The sequence below is a fragment of the Lutra lutra genome, chromosome 1 (genome assembly GCF_902655055.1).
Source record: "Lutra lutra chromosome 1, mLutLut1.2, whole genome shotgun sequence".
Lineage (NCBI taxonomy): Eukaryota > Metazoa > Chordata > Mammalia > Carnivora > Mustelidae > Lutra > Lutra lutra.
This window is the reverse complement of record NC_062278.1, coordinates 212,896,850-212,910,111: the sequence shown is the minus strand read 5'-3', so window position 1 is coordinate 212,910,111 and position 13,262 is coordinate 212,896,850. Positions and strand designations below refer to the sequence as shown.

Here is a 13,262-nt window from a genome sequence, read left to right as displayed (position 1 = left end):
TAGATTTTATTATGCATCTTTTGGAGTTCTCTGGAAGTGGAACAATGAAGTGCATCTCCTGATATTTCAATGACTCTTTCAATTCTTAAAGTTATACATTTTAATATGTTCAGTTTATTGCATGTAGTAATACTGCAGTAAATAAACGGGAATTTAAAAATCCTAGTGGTTAGGAGCTGGTTCTTTGAAAGAATTAATAAGATTGATAAACCTCTGGCCAGACTTATCAAAAAGAAAAGAGAAAGGACCCAAATAAATAAAATCATGAATGAAAGAGGAGAGATCACAACGAACACCAAAGAAATACAGACAATTATAAGAACATACTATGAGCAACTCTACGCCAACAAATTTGACAATCTGGAAGAAATGGATGCATTCCTAGAGACATATAAACTACCACAACTGAACCAGGAAGAAATAGAAAGCCTGAACAGACCCATAACCAGTAAGGAGATTGAAACCGTCATCAAAAATATCCAAACAAACAAAAGCCCAGGGCCAGACGGCTTCCCGGGGGAATTCTACCAAACATTTAAAGAAGAACTAATTCCTATTCTCCTGAAACTGTTCCAAAAAATAGAAATAGAAGGAAAACTTCCAAACTCATTTTATGAGGCCAGCATCACCTTGATCCCAAAACCAGACAAGGATCCCAACAAAAAAGAGAACTACAGACCAATATCCTTGATGAACACAGATGCAAAAATTCTCGCCAAAATACTAGCCAATAGGATTCAACAGTACATTAAAAGGATTATTCACCACGACCAAGTGGGATTTATTCCAGGGCTGCAAGGTTGGTTCAACATCCGCAAATCAATCAATGTGATACAACACATTAATAAAAGAAAGAACAAGAACCATATGATACTCTCCATAGATGCTGAAAAAGCATTTGACAAAGTACAGCATCCCTTCCTGATCAAAACTCTTCAAAGTGTAGGGATAGACGGCACATACCTCAATATTATCAAAGCCACCTATGAAAAACCCAGGGCAAATATCATTCTCAATGGAGAAAAACTGAAAGCTTTTCTGCTAAGGTCAGGAACACGGCAGGGATGTCCGTTATCACCACTGCTATTCAACATAGTACTAGAAGTCCTAGCCTCAGCAATCAGACAACAAAAGGAAATTAAAGGCATCCAAATCGGCAAAGAAGAAGTCAAACTATCACTCTTTGCAGATGATATGATACTCTATGTGGAAAACCCAAAAGACTCCACTCCAAAACTGCTAGAACTTGTACAGGAATTCAGTAAAGTGTCAGGATATAAAATCAATGCACAGAAATCAGTTGCATTTCTCTACACCAACAACAAGACAGAAGAAAGAGAAATTAAGGAGTCCATCCCATTTACAATTGCACCCAAAACTATAAGATACCTAGGAAGAAACCTAACCAAAGAGACTAAGAATCTATACTCAGAAAACTATAAAGTACTCATGAAAGAAATTGAGGAGGACACAAAGAAATGGAAAAATGTTCCATGCTCCTGGATTGGAAGAATAAATATTGTGAAAATGTCTATGCTACCTAAAGCAATCTACACATTTAATGCAATTCCTATCAAAGTACCATCCATTTTTTTCAAAGAAATGGAACAAATAATCCTAAAATTTATATGGAACGAGAAAAGACCTCGAATAGCCAAAGGGATATTGAAAAAGAAAGCCAAAGTTGGTGGCATCACAATTCCGGACTTCGAGCTCTATTACAAAGCTGTCATCATCAAGACAGCATGGTACTGGCACAAAAACAGACACATAGATGAATGGAACAGAATAGAGAGCCCAGAAATGGACCCTCAACTCTATGGTCAACTCATCTTCGACAAAGCAGGAAAGAATGTCCAATGGAAAAATGACAGCCTCTTCAATAAATGGTGTTGGGAAAATTGGACAGCCACATGCAGAAAAACGAAATTGGATCATTTCCTTACACCACACACGAAAATAGACTCAAAATGGATGAAGGATCTCAATGTGAGAAAGGAATCCATCAAAATCCTCGAGGAGAACACAGGCAGCAACCTCTTTGACGTCAGCCGCAGCAACATCTTCCTAGGAACATCACCAAAGGCAAGGGAAGCAAGGGCAAAAATGAACTTTTGGGATTTTATCAAGATCAAAAGCTTTTGCACAGCAAAGGAAACAGTGAACAAAACCAAAAGACAACTGACAGAATGGGAGAAGATATTTTCAAATGACACATTAGATAAAGGGCTAGTGTCCAAAATCTATAAAGAACTTAGCAAACTCAACACCCAAAGAACAAAGAACCCAATCAAGAAATGGGCAGAGGACATGAACAGACATTTCTGTAAAGAAGACATCCAGATGGCCAACAGACACATGAAAAAGTGCTCCATATCACTCGGCATCAGGGAAATACAAATCAAAACCACCATGAGATATCACCTCACACCAGTCAGAATGGCTAAAATTAACAAGTCAGGAAATAACAGATGCTGGCGAGGATGCGGAGAAAGGGGAACCCTCCTACACTGTTGGTGGGAATGCAAGCTGGTGCAACCACTCTGGAAAACAGTATGGAGGTTCCTCAAAATGTTGAAAATAGAACTACCCTATGACCCTGCAATTGCACTGCTGGGTATTTACCCTAAAGATACAAACGTAGTGATCCGAAGGGGCACGTGCACCCGAATGTTTATAGCAGCAATGTCTACAATAGCTAAACTATGGAAAGAACCTAGATGTCCATCAACAGACGAATGGATAAAGAAGAAGTGGTATATATACACAATGGAATACTATGCAGCCATCAAAAGAAATGAAATCTTGCCATTTGTGACGACGTGGATGGAACTAGAGGGTATCATGCTTAGCGAAATAAGTCAATCGGAGAAAGACAACTATCATATGATCTCCCTGATATGAGGGAGAGGAGACGCAGCATGGGGGGTTGAGGGGGTAGGAGAAGAGTAAATGAAACAAGATGGGATTGGGAGGGAGACAAACCATAAGTGACTCTTAATCTCACAAAACAAACTGAGGGTTGATGGGGGGAGGGGGTTGGGAGAGGGGGGTGGGGTTATGGATATTGGGGAGGGTATGTGCTATGGTGAGTGCTGTGAAGTGTGTAAACCTGGCGATTCGCAGACCTGTACCCCTGGGGATAAAAATATATGTTTATAAAGTTGTAAAAAAAAAAAAGAAAGAAAAAAGAAAGGATGAATACCCAAGTTTTGTAGCAACATGGACGGGACTGGAAGAGATTATGCTGAGTGAAATAAGTCAAGCAGAGAGAGTCAATTATCATATGGTTTCACTTATTTGTGGAGCATAACAAATAGCATGGAGGACAAGGGGAGATGGAGAGGAGAAGGGAGTTGAGGGAAATTGGAAGGGGAGGTGAACCATGAGAGACTATGGACTCTGAAAAACGATCTGAGAATTTTGAAGGGGTGGGGGGTGGGAGGTTGGGGGCACCAGGTGGTGGGTATTGAAGAGGGCACGGATTGCATGGAGCACTGGATGTGGTGCAAAAATAATGAATACTGTTATGCTTAAAAAATAAAAAAAAGAAAAAAAAAGAAAAAAAAAGGCTCTTTAGCTAAGAAACGTTCTCTACATAGGGGTATTATTTGTGTGAAGATAGAGACTTGAACATGAGTCAAAATGCTCAAAACCCTAGAAGACCTAAATCATGGTAATGTTATCATCTCACAGAATGATAATCCACAATTTATGTTATCACAAGTATTCAGTCTCTTTAATGTTTCACACTTTATAAGTAACTGTTTTCTGTATTTTATTTAAAACTTTAAGCTCTCACTATATTTTTTTGGGGGGCAGTGTGGGAAATAGAATCCAGTGCATGAATTTTCAACAGAAAATATGTGTAATATAGGAGATTTGTTGCTTACAATATTATAGGAAGAACTAGAGGAATAAATGCGTGATGCTCCCTGTGCCAGATGAGAGCAGCTGCCCATCAGGTTATCTGCTCTCAAAGAAAATCCATTTGACATATCAAAGACTATACCAATTGTACTCATCCATTCTAGAGATTGAACACATTGCCATAGCAGAAGGAACAGGGCCACCATTGATAAAGTTTGTAATAATCCACATTCACTTTCTAAGATCTATTTTTTTTCCTGCACATTCCAAAACATAAATCTGGCACAATAGAAATGATAACCCTTGATATTCAATCATTGATAGTGTTGTTAATATTTGTCATTTTCCCAGGGATGCATTGTTATTTTTAATGTTTTTATAGGTAAGAACACTAACAGGAGATTTATCTTGGTACCTCCTACCATAATGTCCCTTCCTCAGATTATAAAAGCACTGTGGGCATTCTGCCATTTGCCCTCTCAGACTTTTCCATCTCTGCATGCCAGAAATTAGATCATGAGAGTATATAGTTATGGACCTGAAATATGCTTGTGAAACAGAATAAGTTAGGTTAAGTAAGGTTTTATCATCATCACCTGGTCCAAAAGTGATTTACTGGTTTGTATGACATAGCGGTAATTTCCTATTTAGGAATTCCTACTTCACAGTTTTCTGATAAATTTCCACAGGTAGACAGACAGATAGACAGGTGAAAAGAAAGAAAGGAAGAATGAAGGAAAGAAAGAAAGGAAGGAAGAAAGAAAGAGAATTAGTTTTACAAATGAAAAGTAGAAAAATCCTAGTTATAATATTTGCCAATTTCCATAGTATAAATCTCTTACCTTGGCCAATTTTAAGCTACACATACTTTGGATCTACCAACATGGGGAGGGTGAGATGTTCATAGTTAGATGTCATAACCCATTTGGAGCCAGCTCCAACACATAAGCATCTTTGCTTAATAAGGTCAGGAGAAAAAAAAAGGAGCACTAGACTGTTGTAATTTTAGTGTTATAATGTTTAGTGTTCAGTGTTTTAGTTTAGTATTTTTTTTTCTTTTTTAATTTTTTTTAAATTTTATTTTATTTTTTCAGTGTTCCAAGATTCATTGTTTATGCACCACATTCAGTGCTCCATGCAATGCGTGCACTCCTTAATGTCCATCACCAGGGTCACCCAACTCCCATTCCTCCTCCCCTCTAAAACCCTCAGTTTGTTTCTCAGGGTCCACAATCTCTCATGATTCATCTCCCTCTCTGATTTCCCCCAACTCACTTCTCCTCTTCAACTCTCAATGTCCTCTGTGTTATTCCTTATGCTCCACAAATAAGTGAAACCATATGATAATTGACTCTCTCTGCTTGACTTATTTCACTCAGCATACTGTCCTCCTGTCCCATATATGTTGATAAAAAAAAGTTAGGTATTCATCCTTTCTGATGGAGGAATAATATTCCATTGTATATATGGACCATATCTTCTTTATCCATTTGTCTGTTCAAGGACATCTTGGTTCTTTCCACAATTTGGCGACTATAGCCATTGCTGCTAAGAACATCAGGGTACATATGCCCCTTCTTTTCACTATATCTGTATATTTGGGGTAAGTACCCAGTAGTGCAATTGCAGGAAAATGGGAAGAAGTTATGAAGAGACACTTCCCCAAAGAAGATATACAAATGTCTAACATACACGTGAAAAAATAGACCAAATCTTCTTTATCCATTTCTCTGTTGAAGGGCATCTCTGCTCTTCCCAGTTTGGCTATTGTGAACATTGCTGCTATAAGCATTGGGGTGCATGTGGTCCTTCTTTTCACTACATGTGTATCTTTGGGTTAAATACCCAGTAGTGCAATGCAGGATCATAAAGTAGCTCTATTTTTAACTTTTTGAGGATCCCATTTTCCAAAGTGGCTGTTTTCCAAAGTGGCTGCACCAACTTGCATTCCCACCAACAGTGCAAGAGTGTTTCCTTTTCTCCACAACTTCTTCAACATTCGTTGGTTCTTGCCTTGTTAATTTTTGCTATTCTAACTAGTGTAAGGTGGTATCTCAAGGTGGTTTTGATTTGTATCTCCCTGATGGCTAATGATGATGAATATTTTTTCAGGTGTCTGTTAGCCATTTGTATATCTTCTTTGGAGAACTGTCTGTTCATGTCTTCTGCCCATTTTTAAAAACATGATTATCTGTTATTTGGGTGTTGAGTTTGAAAAGTTCTTTCTAGATCTTGGATATCAGCCCTTATCTGCAGTGTCATTTGAAAATATTGTCTCCCATTCTGTGGGTTGCTTCTTTGTTTGTTGACTGTCTCCTTTGCTGTGCAGAATATTTTGATCTTGATTAAGTCCCAAAAGTTCATTTTCACTTTTGTTTCCTTTGCCTTTGGAGACGTGTTCTGAAAGAAGTTGCTGTGGCCAATGTCAAAGAGGTTACTGCCTATGTTCTCCTCTAGGATTTTGATGAATTCCTGTCTTACATTGAGGTCTTTCATCAATTTCGAGTTTATCTTTGTGTACGGTGTGAGAGAAGGTCGAGTTTCATTCTTCTACACATAGCCGTCCAATTTTCCCAGCACCATTTATTGAAGAGACTGTCTTTTTCCATTGAATATTTTTTCCTGTTTTGCTGAAGATTAGTTTACCATAGAATTAAGGGTCCATATATGGCTCTCTAGTATATTCCATTCATCTATGTGTCTGTTTTGTCCTAGTACCATGCTGTCTTGGTGATCACAGCTTTGTAATATAACTTAAAATTAGGCAATGTGATGCCCCAGCTTTGTTTCCTTTTTCAACTTTTCCTTTGGTATTTGGGGTATTTTCTGGTTCCATAGAAATTTTAGGATTGTTTCTTCCAACACTTTGAAAAAAGGCAGATTTTATTTTGATCAGGATAGATATTTTGAAAGTATAGATTGCTCTGGTCTAATAGAAATTTTAACAATGTTTATTCCTCTGATCCATGAGCATGGAATATTTTTGTGTCTTCTTCAATTTCTTTCATGAGTGTTCTGTAGTTCCTAGGGTATAGATCCTTTATATCTTTGGCTTGGTTTATTCCAAGGTATCTTATCATTCTTAGTGCTATAGTAAATAGTAAATAGAACCAATTCTCTAATTTCCCTTTCTGTATTTTCTTTCTTTTTTAAAAATTTTTTTAATTTTTTTTATGTTCAGCATAACAGTATTCCTTGTTTTTGCACCACACCCAGTGCTCCATGCAATCCGTGCCCTCTCTGATACCCACAACCTGGTTCCCCCAACCTCCCACCCCCCACCACTTCAAACCCCTCAGATTGTTTTTCAGAGTCCATAGTCTCTCATGATTCACCTCCCCTTCCAATTTCCCCCAATTCTCTTCGTATTTTCATTGTTAGTGTATAAGAAAGCAACTTATTTCTGTACATTGACTTTGTATCCTGCCACATTACTCAATTGCTATATGAGTTCTAGTAGTTTAGGGGTCCAATCATTTGGGTTTTCTATATGAAGTATCATGTCATCTGTGAAGAGAGAGAGTTTGGCTTCTTCTTTGTCTATTTGAATAACTTTTATTTCTTTTTGTTGTCTGATTTCTGTTTCTAGGACCTGTAGTACTATGTAGAATAATAGTGGCAAGAGTGGGGATCCTTGTTGTGTTCCTGAGCCCCAAACCAGACAAAGACCCTTTCAAAAAGGAGAATTTCAGACCAATATCTTTGATGAATATGAAATTCATGAATGAATATGAATGAATGAATGAATATGAAATATGAATATGATCTCAACAAGATCCTAGCTAATAAGATCGAACACTAAAAAGATTCTCCACCACTGCAAGGTGGGATTTACCCCTGTGATGCAAATGTGGTTCAACAGTTGCAAATCAGTTAATGTGATAGAACAAATTAGTAAGAGAAGAGGGTAGAACTACATTGTCCTCTCAACTGATGCAGAGAAATAATTTGACAAAATACAGCATCCCTTCCTGATTAAAACTTTTTAGAGTATTGGAATAGAGGAAATATTCCTCAATTTCATGAAATCCATCTATGAAAAACCCACAGCAAATATTCTCAGTGGGGAAAATCTCAGAGCCTTTCCCTTAAGATCATGACTTTTGGTTTCATCTCAGGTCATGACCTTGTGGTGTTAAGATCAAGAGCTGCATGGGTCTCCAAGCTCAGTGTTAAGTCTGCTTGAGATTTTCTCCCTCTTCTTCTGCTCCATTTGATCTGTTCTATCTCTCTTAAACAAACAAAAACAAACAAACAAACAAACAAATCTTTAAATAAAACATTCCATTTATTCAAATATCTCTTTCCATGTAGACACCACTGGTAGATATGTGTTTGATAATCAGGTCTGTCAGTGACTACTGTAAACAATGAGACTTACAGACTGAACAGAGAACAGGAATCTAGCTAGGAGAATAAAACCCATGAATTGTTATAAAACACATCACTATGCTTATGAGGAAGAGCAGTGAATGTAGGGATATACAAAAATGACAGACCCAAATTGAAAATCTGTGGTCTCAGATTTGTAATGTAATATAACATAATGTAACGTAACGTAACGTAACGACACAACAACAGTAAATAAATGGCCTAGTGGCCAAATGGAATTTTTTCCATCATGGTGGTTAACACGTGACTATTCTTTTAGTAAAACTAAAGACATATTTGTGCAGTGATTTTTGTCCTTTAGGAAGAATTGAATCTTAGGAAATTCAAGCAGGTCCATGAGATAAATGGGTATTTCTAATTTTTTCATATCAAAGGTTGTACTTCTAGGCATTCTCCCAAAGGGTACAAACATAATGATTTGATGGGACAGCAACACCCCAGTGTTTATAGCAGAAATGTCCATAATAGCCAAACTTTGGAAAGAGCTCAAATGTCCATGGACAGATATATGGATAAAGATATTATATATATATGAAATGGAATATTACTCAGCCATGAAAAAAAAAGAAATCTTACATTTTCAGTGATGTGGATGAAACTGGAGAGTATTTTGCTAAGTAAAATAAGTCAATCAGAGAATGGCAAGTATCATATGATTTCATTCACATGTAGAATTTAAGAATATAAGAAACAAAACAGAACATCATAGGGAAAGGGAAGGAAAATAACATAAGATGAAATCAGAGAGAGAGAAAGAGAAACCACTGAGACTCTTAACTGTAGGAAACAAACTGAGAATTGCTGGAGGGGATGTCAGTGGGGGGATGGGGTAACTGGGTGATGGGCATTAAGGAGGTCCTATGATGCAATGAGCACTGTGTGTTACATGCAACTGATGAATAACTGAACTCTAGCTCAGTAATGATACACTCTTTGTTAGTTAATTAAATTTCAATAAAATAAAATTTCTAGGGGTTCTGATTTAAAAAATGGTTAGAAGACATAAATAGACACTTCTCTAAATAAGGCATACAATGGCCAACAGACTCATGAGAAAATGCTTCACATTACTTCTCATCAGGGAAATACAAATCAAAAGCACAATGAGATTCCACCTTATGACAGTTAGAATGGCTAATATTAACAGAGCAGTAAATGTCAGTGAGAATGTGGAGAAGAGGAACCCTCTTACACTGTTGGTGGGAATGCAAGCTGGTACAACTACTCTGGAAAACAATGTGGAAGTTCCTCAAGAAGTTGAAAATAGAGTTACCTCACTGTAACTCTAATTGCACTACTGGGTATTGCCACAAAGACATAGATGTAGTGAAAAGATGGGGCACCTGAAACCCAATGTTCATAGAAGCAATACCTACAATTGCCAGACTGTGGAAGGGGCCAAGTTGTCCTTCAATAGATGAATGGATAAAGATGTAGGTCATATATACAATGTCATATTACTCAGCCATCAGAAAAGAGAATACCTGCCATGTACATCTTTTGGATGGAACTAAAGGGTATTATGCTAAGTAAAATATTCAGTAAGAGAATGACAATTATCATGTGGTTTTACTCATATGTGGAATATAAGGAATAGCAGAGGATCATAGGGGGAGGAGGGAGAACTGAATGGGAAGAAATCAGAGTGGGAGACAGCTTCAGTGACTTTTGAATCCAGGAAACAAACTTAAGTTTGCAGAAAGGGAGGCAGGTAAGGGGATGGGATAACTGGGGGATGGGTATTAAGGAGGGTACATGATGTGATGAGCACTGGGTGTTATATTCAAGTAATGAATCATTGAACACTACACCAAAAACTAATGATGTACTATATGTTGGCTAATTGAACTAAACAAACAAACAAACAAAAAACAAAAAAAAAACCCTAAATTAAATTTAAAAATCCAAATTTTGGGAATAAATTAAGAAATAAAGGAAGAAAATGAAGTGAAAAACAGTTGGATATCAGAGAATGGGAACTGTTTACTAAAATGCATAACTAAGTTATACTTAGAAATTGAAAAAATTAAAATTCTAAGAAATAAATGAAAGAAGCAAGTTCTACTTCCAGAATCTGCTTTAAAAAATCATAGCTTCTGACTCTAAGGCTTTGAGACCTGCAATTAAGGGAAATTCTTCAGTCCCAGGACAACTGGCCCTTTGATAGCTGTCATCCCAGAGAATCTCATCAGAATTCGTTTTATGTCTCTGTTCCTCAGGCTATAGATGAAAGGGTTCAGCATGGGTGTGACCACCGTGTACATCACTGAGGCCACTGCACTTGCATGGGACCTCTGTGTAACAGCAGAGCTAAGGTACACTCCTAGGCCTGTACAATAAAATAAGGAAACAACTGAGAGGTGAGATGCACAGGTGGAAAATGCTTTGTACTTCCCTTCAGCTGATGAGATTCTATGTATACAGGAAACTATCTTAGAATAAGAGTAAAGGACCCCAGCCAAAGGAGCACCACCCAGAAGCATAGCTGCAAAATATATCACCACATTATTGAGAAAAGTGTCAGAACAAGCGAGTTGGATCATCTGATTGAGTTCACAGAAAAAGTGGGGGATTTCCACCTCTGAACAGAAGGACAGCCGCAACACCATTGAAGTTTGTAAGAGGGAATGCAAGGCACTCGTGATCCAGGATGCCAGAACCAGCAATGCACAGAGCTGAGGGTTCATGATGACTGTGTAGTGCAAGGGTTGGCAGATGGCCACAAACCTGTCATAGGCCATCACGGCCAGAAGATAGATGTCCAACCCTGAAAAGATTATGAAAAAGTACATCTGGGTGATGCAGCTTGCATAGGTTATGACTTGGCTCTGAGTGTGGATGTTCCACAGCATCTTTGGGACGGTGGTGGAGGTGAAACAGATGTCTGCAAAGGACAAGTTTACAAGGAAGAAGTACATGGGGGTGTGAAGATGGGAGTCAGAGGCAATAACCAGGATGATGAGCAGATTCCCAAACACAGTGATCAGGTACATGGAGAGGAAAAGCCCAAATATGAGGGTTTGCAGCTCTGGTCCCTCTGAAAATCCCAGAAGAAGGAATTCTGACATCGTTGTATCATTGTTTGGTTGCATGTGGTTGCACTGAGTTTTCAGGAAAGAGGAAAAGATGTCATTAATTTTCACATGAATAGCATTCCTCACATGCTTAAAATGCTACATTTTATGTTTTGCAGTCAAGAAGTTAATTTCAGTATCTTGTTTAGGGATTGTCTTCCTTGAAGAGATTCCCTCCCATTCTATCTCTGATTAGGCTTTTTTTTTTCTCCTTTTCTCCATTCTCCACAGAGGTCATGCAGTCTACTGTTCTATTGAGAATATCTTTTGGGGAACCTGGGTGGCTCAGTTGGTTAAAGATATGACTCTTGATTTCAGCCGAAGTAATGATCTCAGTATTTTGAGATGGATCCCTGCATCAGACTCTGCTTTTGGTATGGAGTCTTCTTGATGTTCTCTCTCTCCCTTGCTCTCTGTTCTCCCTCCATTCACACACATACTCTCTCTCTCTCAAAAAATTATCTTTCATGCATTCAAGGAGTATGTATTGAGTGTCAAACATGTTCCATGTGATGTGTAATCAATGAGTCTAGGATCCTTAAAATCAAAAGCCAGTATAATCCAGTGATGGAGAAAGAACAGAAAAAAATAAAAATATTAATAATATATGAGAAGGTATCATTTCTATAAAGAGAACAAGAGTAAGTATCAAGGAAAGAGAGGATATGAGTGTTATTTTGTAATTAGTGTTCAGTTAAGACCAGTAAATTAGGTGACATTTGAAGAGAAACCCTAAGTTAGTGAGAGCAGGATCCTTGGACAAGTCTGGGGAAGTGTGTGCTGACAGAAGGAACAGCCTCTGTAGAGGCCCTGAGGATTATATTACCTTGAGCTACTCGAGGTCAAAAAGGGAAGTAAGTGTGGGAAGGGGAATGAACAGGAGAGCGGTCAGAGATGGTGTCAGGCAACTTCAAAGAGATAGGTGACTTCACTCTAGTTAAACTCCAAGAAAAAGGAGTCAACAGTCCACAGTGCATACTTTTTGTATTTTATAATCTACTTGCAGAGGTGCCCTGTAAAATGAAATGCAGTTCCTCCCAATACCATCTGGTGATTGAGTTCTGACCTCTCTACTGTGAGTCACCTTGGAATATATTAAACTGTGAACCTGAGCTCTGTGGACTCTTCTCACTCCACAAGGCACATACACATGTGTGTGTGCTCACACACACAGACACACATACATACAAAACACACCCCAATTCGTTGTCCCCTGGTCTGTGTTCTTACTATGACTATTCACTCCCAACCCCAATGATGAAGTTGGAGTGGCTGTAACTTAGGTTGGCCAGATCAATTATCATTCCTCTAAACAATGAAAATGCTACCCAACATTCCAGTTATTAAACTTCTCATGGATAAATAAAATTAACAAATCAGACTGGCATGCTCATTTTCTGTCCTGTATTTTTAAGGAAACACAAAGAATCTCTCAAAAAGCAGAGAAAGGGAGAGAGAGAGAGAGAGAGAGAGAGAGAGAGGATCTAAAGAGGGAAGTCAAACAGAAATGACAAAAAGATCAAATGGTTCAGGTGGTCCCTGAAACCTTAGAGACCAAGAGGAAGAAATCACCCTTTGTCCTGACAACATTCTAACTCTTGTTATTTCCCTGATGCCCCTCAAAATAATAGAAGGACAAAATTAAATCCATCCCAAAGACAAAGGTAGTGGTATCTTCATGGTGTCATTCACCTTACAGAATGAATGAACCTAGAGAAGAGTGTGCTAAGGGGAGAAACAAGCACTTCAGCAGAGGACACAGGCCAAGTACAGCATGGTTGGACATGGTAGGATGAACTAGATGGAGACTTGCTTCTCTGCACCTGTCACATGTTTGTTTGGGTTTCCTGGGATCTATGAGGGGGTGGGGAAAGTCCCTCTCCCTTTCCTTATGTTACATCATTTCTTGGTTTTTCCTTGGCTTTG

General features: G+C 38.2%; 1 protein-coding gene across 1 annotated transcript; it reads right to left on the bottom strand.

Moving 5' to 3' along the window:
• Positions 1-10,385: 10,385 nt before the first annotated feature.
• On the bottom strand, positions 10,386-11,354 carry LOC125107205 (olfactory receptor-like protein OLF4). Its single transcript, XM_047742093.1, has one exon. The coding sequence runs from the start codon at positions 11,352-11,354 to the stop codon at positions 10,386-10,388; it is 969 nt and encodes a 322-aa protein (XP_047598049.1).
• Between the last annotated feature and the right edge of the window lie 1,908 nt (positions 11,355-13,262).

What these genes read in the sequence shown, in the direction of transcription:
- LOC125107205 (XM_047742093.1), bottom strand. Translation starts at nt 11,354, where the DNA reads ATGCAACCAAACAATGATACAACGATGTCAGAATTCCTTCTTCTGGGA.